The sequence below is a fragment of the Octopus sinensis genome, linkage group LG20 (assembly GCF_006345805.1).
Source record: "Octopus sinensis linkage group LG20, ASM634580v1, whole genome shotgun sequence".
NCBI lineage: Eukaryota > Metazoa > Mollusca > Cephalopoda > Octopoda > Octopodidae > Octopus > Octopus sinensis.
In genome coordinates, this window is record NC_043016.1 from 14615050 (window position 1) to 14632408 (window position 17359).

Consider the following 17359-nt stretch of genomic DNA (forward strand, 5'->3'; position numbering starts at 1 on the left):
GCTCGGAGCAGACCATCCCTACCGCCCACCCCATTAACTCTGCTACTGATGTATAATCATTACCAATAATCATTACTCAATAAGCGTTGTCATATTTTGTATGTTTTTCTGCTGAAGCAGTTTGGTATGAAGCACAAGTGGAAAGAAGCATACCATTTGTATTTTCATTCCCAATTCCATGACTGACTATATTTTCGTTCCATGTGATATGATTGACCCAACTCTGACATTGAAATGACCAAGATGAGAAAAGATGAAAAAAATGTGATCAGCTGATTGTATCTTTTCAGGTATTTTGTGAAGCTCATCGCAGAAGATGCTGCTCTCTGTGTGATCTGCTACAAGTGTTGGCCTATGCACGCTAAATAATGTCATTCGTCATTCCACCAAAAATAAATAACAACGTAATTGTTGGATTGAAGTTATGGGATAGTTCCACAATATGCTGAATCCAAATGTTCCATACAGCAAAATCAACTCCATGTCTATGTGGTTGATCACCTTGACAAACTGACCAGGAGAAAAAGTAACCATTTCCTTGAATACTGAACACCTCACACAGTCTTGCTTCACTCACAGCAACAATATTGATATCTAGTCGTGATGACATTTTGGCTGTTACAGCTGTTTGACGTTCAAGGTGGTTTGTCTCATTCTGTAGTGTATGAACATTCCATGATGCAGTGTTCAGTATTAAATTGATGCTTGAAGTCAAAACGTCCACAAAAAGAAGCAAGTTTAAGTCGACACTGGGTGGGGGGAATATATGTGAAGCTTCTTGGAAAGAAAAATCTGGTGATTTGTGAGAATCTTTTGCCACAAATGGTATGAAATCCTATTATAATGGTCTAAACAGTTTATGAAGCACAACATACGTCAATGGGCCATTTGTGGTCTCAGAATGGAACTCCAATACTCACAGACCCATCTGATTTGTTGAAACGAATGACTGAATATTTTAACAATATTTTGAAAGTCAACATTTAATGAAGATGTCATTGAAAATCTGGGACAATATCCAATAAATGAAGGATTGCTAACAGCAAACCCGAATCTTTTCTGTTTGGCTGTTAGCATCAATTTCTGTTCAAGTTGATTTCATATTCAGTGTAATGTTACACTTTTATAGACTAAGCAATACCATAAAAATGAATTTTGCCATAAATCGATAAAGAGTTAGTATCTATTAAACTTTGAAAATTTTGGGTAATTTTAGCTAATCGCAAACCAGACACATTCATGCCTGTTTCCAAGCCGAACATAAGAACTTTTTTGTCTGTGAGAAAGCACATGTTGACTAATATGTTCCAGTCATTGAGAAGGTTGTCATATGTGCTAAAAATAGCAGCCAAATAGGCCTTAAATCAAAGAAACATTTTATGAGTACAAGAAAATGTAGTGGGAATATGTATTGACAATGTTTGTGCCAAGGATGCATGGAGTCTGTGTAAGTGAGGAAAGATAGATGGTTTGGAGGTGGTGCCCTTCCTCTTAGGACTGTAGTACTTTTCTTTTTCTAATGGGTTAAGGAATTGACTTCAGTCCAGTTTTGTTTTGAAAAACTGGGGATGAGCCATTGCACAGCTGTTGATTATAACAGCTATGTTATGGAAATATGTGCAGAGGACTTGCTGTTATCCAGTTAAGGCTGGTGATCCTGGGAAGAGTGAGATATTTGTTTTTTAAAAATATTTTATTTGATATGTGCTGTTTTGCTTTTGGATAAATCCTAGAAGTTTGTGTTATGATTTTCTTATTTTGAGAAATATTAAATTTGTAATGTGCTGTTTATTGCATTAAATGCATATTGAATGCTTAAAGCTATAAAATACATTGTTTACTTGTTTTTTTGTCAATGAGGTGGTTGTGAGGTGTGCTAAAAATAACAGCTAAATAGGCCTTAAATGATGCGCCCCCACAATTTCTTTGTTTATTTTTACATAATCATATGAAGTCCCATGTGTAGAAAACAAATTCACAAAAATTTTCTGGAAGTTCCAAAAAATAAAAGAGTTATGAGGGGCTATGTGTCGTGTGTAATTCATTTGTTTACAGTTTCATATAAAAACACAAGTGCTGTTTTCAGGATGTTGACACAATGTGCAGTTATGCACTACTGACAGCTCCCAAATTCTGTTTCCTGATTGGGTGAAAATGATCAAACTTTAAACCTCTATAACTTTTTAAAATCATATTCATGGAAATGTTAAATAACTCCAGCAATTCAGTTTGGAAAACTACATTAATGTGCCAAATTTTGAAATTTTCACTGAACTTTAATTTTTGAAGTTTGGCTGGCAGCCAAACAGAAAAAATTTACAAAGCCTCTTATTAATGCTCTCTCTCTCTCTCTCTCTCTCTCTCTCTCTCTCTCTCTCTCTCTCTCTCTCTCTTTTAATGATCTTCTGCCTCACTGGAATTGTTGACCTCACATCTCCATTCAAATAATTTCACTGACTACACCATCAGCAAAACTTTTTGAATGGAGATGTATGGTCCATTGTGATTCTCAACTTTATTATTGCACTGGGTGGGCATTTAAATACGATTGGCACAGTCAGTCGGTTTATGCTTGACTATATTCAGATATAACGATCAACAAAAAGCCAAAGAGCATGATACCTGTGATAGAAACTAGGAAACAGCACAAACAAAGTGGGTGGTAGGGGGATTTAACTGGTTTTAGAAGTGGTGCTATTTTTGTTGAAACTCAAAATCTTTCCTAAGAAAACTTTCTATTCTTTGTCGACAACTTTATCATTTAAACTTTGTCAAAGCTTATTTAAAAGAAAAAGGTAAACACATTCTTTTTCTTTCGTGTATTTAAGCAACTTTCACAATGCAACATAAATAGCTCTTTCGATCATTATATATCCTTAAAGATTTAGACAAACTTCTGTATTTACAGTGAGCTTTTAACCCTTTAGTGTTTAAACCGGCTATATCCGGCTCAAATATTCTACTCATTTTATGCTCAAACTGGCCAGAACCAGTATCTCACACCTACCCTGCAATGTCATTCTAAAAATAAACAATTACATCTTTCAAATCTTGAAGCTACAAGATAATACCAGATTAATTAATATACCAATCTTATAACTAAATTTTTTTCCTAAATCAAGCTTCTCTGGAGCTTCAGTTTCACTGACTCCCTAACGGAGACTCATTTAGATTCTTGTTCGTTAAATATCAACATCTTTAATGATTTGACTCTCATGACAATACATTATTGAAATAATTCTTTCTTTGTTGAAATTCTAAGAAAGACGATCAAATAAAGAGATTGCATAGTTTTTATCTAAAACATTCAACATTAACTTCTGCAGCATTCCAAACAAGTTAACTCATGTCAAGTGTTGACAATTTAATTTTTTCATGATCAAGTTTGTATCAATGTTTCTATAGCAATAAAAATGTGATGACCATTTTTAATTATGATAAATATATATTTTACCATGTGATTTACAATTTGAAAAGCAACATTAGTGCACAACTGACCCAAAGCCCTACCATTCAGCATAGCTATTATAGTACCAATCCAGAAACTTTTAAAACTCTATTGAAAACATAAATACCTCCATAATACAAATACTTAAAATATTTAACACAAGTTCACAGGCATGGCTGTGTGGTAAAAAGTTTGTTTCCTGACCACATGATTCCAGGTTCAGTCCCACTTCATGGAACCTTGAGTAGGTGTCTTCTGCTACAGCCTTTGTCTGACCAAAACCTTGTTAATAGAAACTGAAAGAAGCCCATTGTATGTATGTATGTATGTATGTATGTATGTATGTATGTATGTGTGTGTGTGTATGTATGACTGTATGACTGTAAGTATGTATGTATGTATGTGTGTGTGTGTGTATGTGTGTATGTATGCATGCATGATGGATAGATAGATTAATAGGTTTGTCTAAGTGGGTGTGGTGTATTTACCGGTACAGATGAGGTATCACTGTTGATATCTTAACGCAAAATAATTGGCTTAATGGAGATCAGTGTCATCAAAGCTATTATCTACAATAATATCCGGTTATGAAATCGTATTCAATCTTCTAATTTTATCTTTGCCTTTGCCTTGTCTTCTGACATTTAGAAGTACTTCAGCTTTGGTTGTAATATATACAAGTCTGTAATCCATTGTTTGTATTTACCCATTTTTTGGGCAAGAGGTCAGAGTGTTTGCAATTTTGTAGATAACCTCTGAGAACTTGCTTGTTAGCAGAGATATCTAAGAACAAATAAGATGTATGAACATTCTTGAAATGACAACTTTCTTGCATTCAAAATTTTAACAGGAACACAATTAGTATGATATATATATATATATATAGTTAATTCCATTGCCACCAAGCATACAAGGATGTAGTTCCGTTGATATACCTGTCTTTGATCCAGTTGAACCAAAAAGCCAAAGAAGCGGTTCATTGATATCTCATTGTATCTCTTTAAAAATAAACCCCTCCTCACTCTTAACTTCTATTGTATTTATTTTATAAACTTTAGTAAGCTTACAACTATTCATGGCTTTTTATGAAGGCCTGCTTATTTTACCTATAAAATAAACATGTGAAGGGACGAGCTATAATACCGGGGAACTAGTTTGTGAGATATTTCAGACAGTTGATCCATTTTTAGCCCTGTGTGTTTACTAAAATCTTAAATCAGTTACACAAATATTACATCAATTATGTCTAATTTGTTTCCACATAAATTTCAAATGATCATTCCACAACCAAAATGTAGTCAATTATTTTTTGTGTCAAAGAAAGATTGAAATGTTGGTCTTATCGTATGAGTGTTGATGGATCAATATAACCAGAATTTTTGTAGACAGTGCCTTCATTAATCAAATTGCAAAAAAAAAATAAAAATAGATAACTAGTGCTGGTGCCACAAAAAGGTGCCAAGTGAACACTATAAAGTGGTTGACATTAGGGAATACATCCAGCCACAGAAAGTATGCCAAAGTAGATAGTGGGAGAGGATGCAGTCATTCAACTCATCAGATGCTTGTGAAAGTCTCCTACCTGTGCCAGTATAGAACAAGTATGTTACTGCATTGCTTACAAGCTAATAGAAAATCTTCTTGCTCACTTTATTTCTCTTAGTATAAAAAAACAGTTCTTTTAGCACGTCTAAAAGATGTTTTACTGTGAAATACTTTCACAGTTTTCTTCAACTATGTTTGTCATTAGCGTGTACCCAGGAGCCGTTGTGTTCCAGCTTTTCTTCTTAGCTTTTATTATATTGTGAATTTATCCTTCATTTCCAAACTGTCAGTTTGCTTATAGAGTCTTTAGAATTTTCTCTCTAATTATTTTTGTCAATGTCTTCACGTGTTGCAATTTTTTGTGTCCAAATGTATTTGAATACCTTTCTTTGTCTTTACTTTTAAAAGTTAATTAAACTAAATTGTTTCATCTAAAAAGAATGATAAAGATATATGTGATCAGACACATAGCTAGTGTTTGCCTAAAATTTGAAAGTGGGACTTGTTATTTCTTATCAAAAGATTTTCTATAAATAGCTGAACTCTTCAAGTTGACATCATCAAAAAGCAGATCCCTAAAGTACATATATAAGCTTGACTGACTGACAACAGCAAAAAAGCTGACCATTAAGATTTGTGAGATACACCCTAAATTAGTTGATGACATCAGCATTAAACTAACCTATCAGGGATTGTTGATTGTGAGTCATTCATCAAGGCAGAAAAGAGAAGAAGCAAAGACATAAGAAGATAAGATAAGTGATCTCAGCCAAATAACCACATCCTGTTGGACAATGGAATTTTTCAAAATAATCTCAACACCTACTAACTTTAATTGGATAAAAATGTTGCCTATGACATAATTCTTCCTTTTTCTCCTGCTCTCTGAATCTCTCTCTCTCTCTCTCTCTCTCTCTCTCTCTTTCATTCTCTCTCCCCCTCTCTCTCCACCCTCTCTCTCTCACCTGTTCATATTGTCACAACTTAGTTACAGAATCAACCAAGAACTACCTTACTTTCTGAAAAGAACTTTGATTCCTTTTCTCTGATTCTCTATGAGAACATCAAGTCATATAATCTTAATAAACATATGAATACAAATCATGACTCCTCTCATTCATTTGGCTTTCTAATAATTTCATTACCATAAACCATTTGAAACTTCCAAAGAAATTTATTTATGTCTTACTTTCTGCTATGATTTTTGTAATACACTGAATGAAAGTAACAAATATTGCTATTTCGTTTATTTCAGGCCTCATGTCGAAACAGAGGAAGTATCAGAGGTTATTTCTTAGCAGGTCGGAATATGCACTGGATCCCGGTAATTAAATCCCTTTTTATTTTATTGGACTAATGCTAGTGTTCCATGTGATAGCAGGGTACATTGGTATGGACAACTTTCAACTATCAAGTGTTCCCACCAATTCATTCCTTTGCAGGTACAAATGGATTCCAAGGATCTCTTCTTTTCTCATTGCCAGATGCAAAACTCCAGAGTTTCTACCATCAATGGAATTTTATAAATTTAAGTCAGATTTGTTTTCCAATATCTTGACAGACATCGACTGCAGTACTGTGAGCTGGATAATGTTATGCTACTGAGAAAGGATGTCAACAAAGTTGATGTTGTAAACGATTTTTGGCCCTTAACTCTTCTTAACACTGAGTTTAAGATTTTTCCCAAGATGTTAGTAAAAAAGCTGGTGCTTTTGATTGGCGGTCTGGTGAAGAAGCGCAAATGTGCATGTCCCGACTAGGTCCATCCACAACAACCTCAACCATATGCAATACATTATAGAGAAGTTTGGGAACAAAGCTGGCTTTGGCAAGGTCCTGATTGATTTGGATTAGTTGAAAGCTTTTCATTGGGGTTGACCATGGTTACTTATAGGCCATCTTGAAAGTGGTTGGGTTTAGACATGTTTTTCGATGTTTGGTCACAGTAATGCACAGTAGCCACCTCTTAGAACCGTTTTACATTGCATACTCAGTCTGTCTCTTGAGAGATGGATCAGGAGCCTCTGCTGTTGTAAGATTTTGAACATTTTAGGGATATTCCTATGGAGTTAGGAACCAAGAGGGCCACGTCAGCGTATGCAAAGATGTGACCCTATGATGTTGGAAGACATCAAAGCAGAGGTGGTTGGTACCATTCTAAAAAAAATACGAAATGGTTGCAGGAGTAAAAGTCAAAGCAGCCAAGTTGGTGGTGGGGGGGGGGGTGCAAATTGGCACCTGAGAAGTCAGAAGACAACTTTGTAGGATGCTGGATTAATGGAACAATTAATGCTCAGGATTTGGTTGACAGGCACTGCAGCATGTTAAAGAATGGGGTAGTCAATGTCATCCAGAAACCAGCTAATAAGAAGCTGTTTTTGAAAATTAAGCATAGATGGTAAATTCCTACATCGTTTCCGTTATTTTCCACAATTTGACCATTGTGCTTTATTCCAATCACCACCAGTTATTCAGTTTCTTTTGGAAAGAATACTTTCTATCATCAGGTTGTGCATCTGCTGCCAGCACTCCCTGCATGGCAGCTTAGGCATGATCTGGCTGTTTGATATGCAGATTTGAACTGAGGTTCTGCTACTCTGCTACCCACAAGTATTCCTACATGCTGAATGGGTAAGTTGATCAGCATTCGTGGGGCATGTCTTTCTAGAGCTTGTTTCCTTGATGAGTGAAGTTAGAATTGAGATTGGATGTCTGAAATCTTGAAAGGCATTTGGTACTTACCGGTCTCTACAAGTCAAGCGATTGGATAGGCGGATGTTACACTCTAAAGATTTCTAGAGGATTAGTGGTGGAGAAGAGAAGCAATGATCTGGGGCATTCTATGGGCTTCAATGAATGAAAAAAAACTGGCTACAAGAAGTGTTCATTAAAGATTTACCCTGACCCACTTCCAAAGGACTGGGATAAACGAAACTTGGCATAATTATTAGTCCTTCTCTCCATAGCCACCACCAATGGTGACAAACTTCTCTCATTGCTTTATGCAGCTGTGAAGACCTCATCTGTAGAAGTCGGTAAGTTGCATCTGGAGCCAAGACTTTACCTCAGAAATAAGTTCATCATCATCTGAAAAGTGCTTCCCTTCAAAAAAAGACTTCATGTTTGGAAAGAGGTGGAAGTCAGATGGTGTAAGGTCAGGAGGGTAAGGGGGATGAAGAAGTATTTCATAGCTGCAGGAGTGTGCATTCATCTGGGCAATATGCACATTGTGAACTGGGGCATAGTCTTGGAGGAGGCGGACTCCTTTGGTCAGCATTCCACACCTCTTTGCTTTGATGGCATCCTGCAATTTCTGCAGCAGAGAAGCATAATATGCCCCATTAATTGTGGTGCCCTTTGCCAGAAAATCCATCATCACTACTCTGCACTGGTCCTCAAAAACCTGTGAGCATCACCTTGCCTGTTAAGGGTTGAACAGGAGCCTTCTTTGGAAGTGGTGAGTTATCATGCTTCCATTGCTTTAATGTAGTGATGGACCCATATTTCATCTTCTGTGATAAGTCTGCCAAAATAGTCCTCCTTATTTTCTTGGCACATTGTCAAAAGAGCCTAGGAGCAATTGACTCATTCCTGCTTCTGAAAAGTTGTGAGATTCCAGGGAATCCATTATGCAGACAACTTCCACATGTGAAAATGGTCATGAATGATTTTTTTCCCACGAGCCCTACACTTATCTTCACTTCTTGGGCTAGTTTCCGAATAGTTATGAGGTGATCCGCTAAAATGGTGACTTCCACTTTATGGAGAGTGTTGTCATCAATGGTGGAATGTGGCCATTAAAGAATAGGAGAAGTTTCCACTGATGTCCAACCACATTTGAACTGGCAATGGCAGTGCTTGACTACATCGTATGGCAAATGGATACTAGAGGAAAATTGCAATTTACAATGTGACATGTAAGGATGTGTACGATTATACCTGTACAAGTTCTGTTTCATGCAAAAACCGGAAGTGGGAAGGGGAAATCTTTAATGAACACCCCTCGTAGTCTGTTCTGGAAAGCTTTTTTTTATTAGGGTCTGTTCTGAATAACTTCCAGTTGTTCTTGACTTGGTGGTGCTACCAAGGGGCTCTACTACCTTGGGATAAGCCCTAGCTCTGCCTGAGATGTGCTCGGAGTGACTAAACTATTCTCTTCACACTCATTCAGTGTCCAGGTATTGTTGACTTAGGCAGTCATATCAAACAGCTTGTGTCATATGCGAGATGGATCTGGCGTTCAGTGAAATCCATCTTTATGATTGCTCCACTATCTTTAATCAGAGAGGAAGCCAGTTTTCCTTTTTGCTGGAGGCTATAGCAAAAAACAAAAAAAAAGAAAGGTTTTGTGGTCGACAAAGTTGAAATGTCCCAGGACAGAGACATACTTCTTTGGAAGAGCCTTCAGTGACTTTTTTTTAAAGTTTAACTTGGAAGGTAAGGTTGGAGAAGATGGTGCTATTGTTGATTGAATTTATTGAAAGGTGAGTGGGAATAGCAAAAATAATAAGAGTGGATAAGATTGCTCTAAGTATGAACCTGTAAGCTGGAGAATGACAGTTGGAGAAGGCATATGCTCATTCATGGTGTGCAGGTTGGTCACGGATTTGTGAGTTCTTCATCTGGTCCTCCTAGATGGAGGGCCTTCTGTATCAGCAGGCTTGCAACATCATCTTTCATTATTTGTATACCATGTTTTTTTTTTACCCTCATTCAATTTTTCTAAGTAATACCCTACACTTCTTGTAGAAATTTGTGATCGTTGCCCTCAAACTTTACCTTGGTGGCGAAGAGTGGCGAGAATGGATGAAGATTGCTGTGTGAAAAAGTGCCACACCCTAGCAGTTGAGGGAACCTGTGGAAGAGGTAGACCCAGGAAAACCTGGGATGAGATGGTGAAGCACCACCTTCAAACATTAGGCCTCACCAAGGCAATGACTAGTGACTGAGACCTTTGGAAATATGCTGTGCATGAGAAGACCCGGCAGGACAAGTGAGACCATAACCAGGGATGTAGCCAGCTAACTTATGCATACCTTTCCTTCTTTGGACACACAACTCTGCTTGCGAAGACCTGTTGGGGCAAGTGAAATTGAAACTGAACCAAATTTGATGACTGGCACCTGTGCCTGTGGAGCGCTAACAGCTCCATCCGAGCAGGATCACAGCCAAAGCAGCTGTCTGGCTTCCGTGCCGGTGGCACATAAAAAGCACCATTTGAGCGTGATTGTTACCTGCGTCGCCTTACTGGCACTTGTGCTGGTGGCACGTGAAAAAACATTCGAGCGAAGTCATTGCCAGTGCTGCTGGCCTGACTCCTGTGCAGGTGGCACATAAAAAACACCATTTTCGAGCGTGGCCGTTGCCAGTACCGCCAGACTGGCTCTCGTGCCAGTGGCACGTAAAATCACCTACTACACTCTCGGAGTGGTTGGTGTTAGGAAGGGCATCCAGCTGTAGAAACTTTGCTAGATCAGATTGGAGCCTGGTGCAGCCATCTGATTCGCCAGTCCTCAGTCAATTTGTCCAACCCATGCTAGCATGGAATGCGGACATTAAACGATGATGATGATGTTTGGATTTTGCTTTGTGTTTATACAAATAACTCCAAGTCTTAACCAGAGACTTCAAAAGACAACAAGTTAGAAGTTCAAGTTGGTATTATGACTAAGGTGGCTGATAATTGCCATGTTTTTAGATTTGTACAAAGTATTGCTCCAGAGAATGTCTGTCGAAAAATAAGAAAATCAAAATTTGTTTTAAAAGTAATTTGATGATAAGATGATAGTGTGAGCTTAAGATTAAGGGAGTTTGCTATTATGTACATTTAAAAGTTTGCTATTATGTACATTTAAAAGTACTTTTATTATGTTTGTAGATTAAAATGTCTTTGGAATTACCTATTATTATTGTTGTTGTTATTGTTGTTATTGTTGCTGTTGTTGTTGTTATTATTATTATTATTATTATTATTATATTATTATTATTATTATTATTGTTGTTGTTGTTGTTGTTATTATTGCTGTTGTTATCTCTTGGTTATTAGGTAGGGGCTTCACTTTTTGCAAGTAATATTGGAAGTGGACATTTTGTTGGACTTGCTGGCTCCGGAGCGGCAACAGGGATAGGAATTGCTGCATTTGAATTAAACGTAAGTATCGCAACATTTATCGATGAGAGCAAAGAGGAAATGGCAATTTCCTTGCTAAGTAAATGAAGAAACAATGTCTTTATTTCTTCAATTCCTTAACTGTAAATCTGGCCAATTACAGGAATGTAACAATCCTCACTCACATCTTCCTAAAAATCAACGGAACTGATCATTCACTGACAGTTCTACATACTACCTTGTGTGTAAGGTAGATAAATGTTTGTTACAACATTATATTACATCTGGTACACACACATACGTATATATTTAAAGAAAGATTTTTTTTAAAGTTATAAACAATTTTTTTAAATATGTAAAAACAAATGTCACAAACTTGGGGAAGAAGTTTTCATGTAGTGAGTATTTTGTGTGGAGGTGCTTTCATTGCTCAACTTTTCAAAATTGTTTTGTGTTTATGGTGCATCATCCTTTTATACAGTTCAGTGTAAAATTCCTCTCATAATTTCCATTATGTTCACAATTAAGGCCCTAATCAGCAAAAAAACTTGCGGCCCTTCCAGCATAAGTACCAACCATTTAGTAATATTTTTTACTGTCAAAGTGTAATTTGTGAAATTTCTGTATTCTCATCTATATTCTCTGCTTACTCTTGTTCTAAAAAGTATCAGTTCCTCATTAGATAAACTTTCTCTGTGGAATGTTAACAACTCACCTACAACAAATCCTATGATTTGCCTGAAAGCTTTTCTCAGATAATATGCCTTGAATTTAGCAACCACACCTCGATCCATTGATTAAAGTAAAGAAGCTGCATTGTTGGTAAAATACTTGAATCTCTTGACAATATATTCTACTCTCACTTTTTTCGATTCCCAGACCGGGCGTTGTGAGTGTTTATTGAGCGAAAACACCTAAAGCTCCACGAGGCTCCGGCAGGGGATGGTGGTGATCCCTGCTGTACTCTTTCACCACAACTTTCTCTCACTCTTACTTCCTGTTTCTGTTGTACCTGTATTTCAAAGGGGCCGGCCTTATCACTCTCTGTGTCACGCTGAATATCCCCGAGAACTACGTTAAGGGTACACGTGTCTGTGGAGTGCTCAGCCACTTACACGTTAATTTCATGAGTAGGCTGTTCCGTTGATTCGGACCAACCGGAACCCTCATCGTCGTAACCGACAGAGTGCTTCCACAGCCACTCTCACTTTACACAGAAAGCTTGTTTAAGATCCCTGAATGGCTTGTTGCACTGTCAAAGAGGAGCTATGCATTGTTGGAAACATCATGCTTGACATTGTATCTTTCTATTGTAGGACAAAAAAACTTTTGTAATCCACATTTCAAAAAAGCTCTTAGTCATCCATTCCTTATTATTTGAATCCAAAATCAGAAGCAAACTAAACTTCGCATAAACAAGTGGAATTCCCTCTAGAAGAATCATTAAATGATTTTTGGAAACTTTAAATTCTCATGTGATTTTTTTTTTCTCCGAGAAATAAAAATTCTAGCAAGTATGTGCCTCTAGAAAAGAGCAGTTTCATCAATATTGAATATTTGCTTTGGGATGGAGCTCCCATTCAGCAATAATTTTTTACTGCAACTCAGAATAATTAGTAATAGCCTCTGTGTCTGCACTGGCAGCATTGCCTGTCGTTTTTATGTTGTGCAAATTCAAGCATTTCTTAAACATTTCAAACCATTCATTAGAAATTTTACCTTCCTTTTGTTTTTCTGCAATTCACCATACAAACTTTGCACAATGTATCAAGTCTGATCATCAGTCCATACATCCAAAAGCCATCTTATTTAAAGCATCACATCAGATCTATGAAAAAATAAGTTCCAAGCAGTTAATGAAGTAACTTCTGAAACACTTGACTTAATTTTCTCTCTGTTGTAATGTATTGTTCCTTCTACTGATGTTGCAAGGTTAAGTGTTTTGGCAATGTGGCTGATTTGTATCTCCTGCATCAAGTTTAATATCCACTGTAATCCTTTTTGTAGCTTCACTTTGAACTACAGCCTGCAGTCCCACTTGATGGTTCCTTTGCACAAATCTTGAATTGTAGGCAAATCCAACAGCTGCAGCAATCAATGAATATCCACAACAAATAGATAGCAAAAATAAGAGCAGAAAATTGTCTTCTAGTTCGCATGGATATAGAACTGAAATGTGAAGGCATATGGCTTAGTGGTAAGGGTATTCACCTCATGGTCGTATGTTCATGAATTCAATTCCTGGCAACACATTGGGTCCTTGAGCAAGACACTTTATTTCACCTTGCTCCAGTTCACTCAGCTGGCAAAAATGAGTTTTACCTGTAATTTAAAGGGCCAGCCTTGTCACGCGCTGTGTCACGCTGAATCTCTCAGAGAATTACATTAAGGTTACACATGTCTGTGGAGTGCTCAGCCACATGCACGTTAATTTCACGATCAGGCTTTTCCATTGATCGGATCAGTTGGAACCCTCACCGTCATAACCAACGGAGTGCCATAGAGAGATTAGAACTGCAATGAAAGAGTGAAGTGAGATGGATGGATGGGTGGGTGGACGGATGGGTGGGTGGATAGGTGGATGGATGGGTAAATGGAAAGATAGATGGATGAATGGATGGAGGGATGGATGGATTAGTGGGTGGGTGGGTGGATGAATGGATGGGTGGATGGATGGGTGAGTGGGCGGAAGGGTGAATGGACGGCTGAATGGATGGATGGGTGGGTGGGTTGATGGATAAATGGAAGGATGAATGGATGGGTGAATGAAAGGATGGATGGATGGATGGGTGGGTGGGTGGACGGATAGATGGGTGAATGGAAGGCTAGATGGATGAATGGAAGGCTAGATAGATGGATGGATGGATGGGTGGGTGGGTGGATGGATGGGTGGGTGAATGGATGGATGAATGGGTGAATGGGTGGATGGATGGACGGTCAGGTGAATGAGTGGACAGATGAATGGAGGGAGATACAGATGGACAGATAGGTGGATGGGTGGTTGGATGACTGAGAAGATGGATGGATGGATGGATGGTTGGATGGATGGATGGTTGGATGGATGGACAAGTGGGTGGTGGAGGGACGGGTGTGTGTGTGTACGGGTAGATGGATGAATGGATGGATTGATGGGTAGGTAGGTGTGTGGTTAGGTGTGTGTATGAGTGTTTGGGTAGGTGTGTTGATGGATAGATGGACAGAGAGACAGACGGATGGAGGGAGGGACACACTGAGTGATAAATAGATAAAAAGACTGACACTCATTTGACCAAAAGAAATATTGGTCAAATATTCAGTGTGAAAAATTCTACTTCTCACTCCATAATGCTTATAGTGATGCATACACAACACACACACACACACACACACTCATTCACCCCCACTCATTCACCCCCACTCACACATGTATCTATGTATCATGATTATAATTGTCCAAAATGTTAACTATTTTGATCTCATCTAAAATTCCTTTAGGCTGAAAAGAAAGTTTGTTTTTTAAATTCTTTAAATTTATCTGAGTTTCCATAATGGTGAAATGGCAGACCATATCTCATAATTAGCAGTTATACTTTACAATTTTCATATGTGTGAAATCCTGTTAGCTGAGGAAGCCATTACTGTAGGGGTGGAGGGAACACTTATAATTATAAAATGTGCTGCTCATGCATAAAAATGTTGTGTCATAAATTTTAATTAAATTTTGTAATTATGAGTGAAACAACTGTTCAATATCAGACAGGTTGTGTGGCAAAACTGATGTGAACCACTCTACCCTTTTGCCTGAGAAATATATCCAAGAAATGACACAGAAAAAGATCATGTATTTGGGTATACTGTAAGGTGGGAAGCGAAGGCTGATGGCTTAGTGGTTAGGTTGTTGCACTTGTGATCAGAAGATTATGAGTTCGATACCTTGACCAAGTGATGCATTGTGTTGTTGAGCTAAAAACTTGGTTTCACATTGTCCCTGTTTTCTCAGCTGGTAAAAATAAGGAATCCCATGACGGACCAGCATCCCATTCAGGAAGGAATATATACATCGGAGAAACTGGGAAACCAGTTCTATGTTCCTTGTGGCATAATGTAGATTAACCAACCATTAAATGGTAAAGGTTTTCAGTTGTCCTCAAAACAGTAGTTAGATGATACTCTGTCTGATAGTTGGGTAATGGTTTCTCCTACACAACAACGGCCATAAAAATGAGGTACTCAAGTCTGAATTGAAGTGACAACACAATGAAGACTCTGTGGTGTCGGTTTACATATGCAAGTGAAAGAAAGAAAGAGAGAGAGACAGAGAGAGTAAGTATTTATGTGTCTGTATGTATACATTTGACTGTTTCATTTTTCTGTTGAAAAGTTATATTTTTATTATATGCGTGAGAATTAATGTTGCAAGTATAAAGGTGTGCATTGACAACAGACATTTTATTGTATCTTGTACAAACATGAAGAAAAGGAAGTTTAATGAACTAATGCACCATTAGTGAAGTTTTATGCAGCATTGTGTCAGTGGAACCAGTTTAGACTCGGTGCTGTTGGCTTATGTATACGAGTGAGGGAAAGAGAGAGTGAGTGAAAGAGAGAGTGAGGGAAAGAGAGAGTGAGTGAAAGAGAGAGTGAGTGAAAGAGAGAGTGAGGGAAAGAGAGAGTGAGGGAAAGAGAGAGTGAGGGAAAGAGAGAGTGAGTGAAAGAGAGTGTAAGCATTTATGTATATGTATTTATACATTTGGTTGAGACACAATGGCCCAGTGGTTAGGGTAGTGGACTCGCGGTTTCGGTTCCCAGACCGGGCATTATGAGTGTTTATTGAGCGAAAACACCTAAAGCTCCACGAGGCTCCGGCAGAAGGTGGTGGCGAACCCTGCTGTACTCTTTCACCACAACTTTCTCTCACTCTTACTTCCTGTTTCTGTTGTACCTGTATTTCAAAGGGCCAGCCTTGTCACACTCCGTGTCATGCTGAATCTCCCCAAGATTAAGGGTACACGTGTCTGTAGAGTGCTCAGCCACTTGTACGTTAATAGATGAGCTGCAACATCACTGGTGCCGAGCTGTATCGGTCTTTGTCTTTCCCTTGGATAGCATTGGTGGCGTGGAGAGGGGAGGCTGGTATGCATGGGCGACTGCTGGTCTTCCATAAACAACCTTGCCCAGGGTAACTTTCTAGGTGCAATCCCCTGGTCATTCATGACCAGGGGGCGGGGGGCACAACAATTTATACATTTGACTGTACCTGTGTTTGTGTGTGTGGAGTGCAATAAGCTTAACCCTTTCGTTACTATATTTCTGACCAAAATACAACCCTTATGTGTTTCAATCAATTTCTAACATAATCATAAATTTAGTCTGGTTTCATTAACAACTATAACTTTTTTATTTATCAATATATTAACGTGAATTTTGGAAGAAAATTTATGAATGTTCTCAACCAATTCTATACTATAATTTTTGTCACAAAGTGACTCTAATTGCAGGTAGATACAGGTAAATTCCACAAAATATAAAATTATTAAAATTTTGTTCAAACATCGCTATAGAAAATGGGTTATTAGCTATATTCAATGGGTATACAACAAAATTTTACGATAGAATTTGTTATTCTGGGTAACTTTCTGATACCCATAATAATATTTATGGCAAAATAGTCTTAATTTCATTTAAGGTTGTGGGAAACCACTTTCTTTTGTTTAGCGTAACGGTTCGTTTCCACCGTAATGATTTCAAATAGGCTCATTTGAAAAAGTAAAAAGAAATAGTCTAAGGCTTTACTCTCCTGGGAAAGTCTGTGGCTTGGTCCAGTTTCTTCAGAAAAATCACCGAAAGAAACAGTTTTTAAATTTTCACTCCATTCAGGTGCCAATTCATTTTCTTTATCACTGTCGGAGCTCTCGGATTCACTGTTTTCACTTTCGGAAAATGAAACATCAGATTCATTATCAAATACCACATGCTTTTTTTTTTCAGTCATAGAGTTAGATTTATGAAGGTCTTCAGTAGAAAATCCTTCGAATTCTGACTCGCTGCTTGATATAATGAAATTCGTATCCATTTTTCGTCAGAATTACAAATTTTGAAAACACAATAGGAACAAATTTCGGAAAAAAATCTCCCAAAATTCACAGAATTAAAATACACTTCGATTTTTGTACAAAACTGTAGTTGAACTCTTTACGAAGTATAATACGTATTTTCACGAATGTACTAAAGAGATTTGCTCTGATATTCTCATTTAAATATGAATAGGTAAATTCGGG

General features: G+C 37.7%; 1 protein-coding gene across 1 annotated transcript in view; it reads left to right on the forward strand.

Moving 5' to 3' along the window:
• The window catches only part of LOC115222520 (sodium/glucose cotransporter 5), a 76504-nt gene that overhangs the window by 17394 nt on the left and 41751 nt on the right, over positions 1 to 17359 (forward strand). Inside the window, exons 2-3 of the mRNA XM_029792774.2 lie at positions 6249 to 6317; positions 11040 to 11144. Of these exons, the coding sequence (XP_029648634.1) occupies positions 6249 to 6317; positions 11040 to 11144 (174 nt within the window). The remainder of the gene's footprint in view (positions 1 to 6248; positions 6318 to 11039; positions 11145 to 17359) is intronic.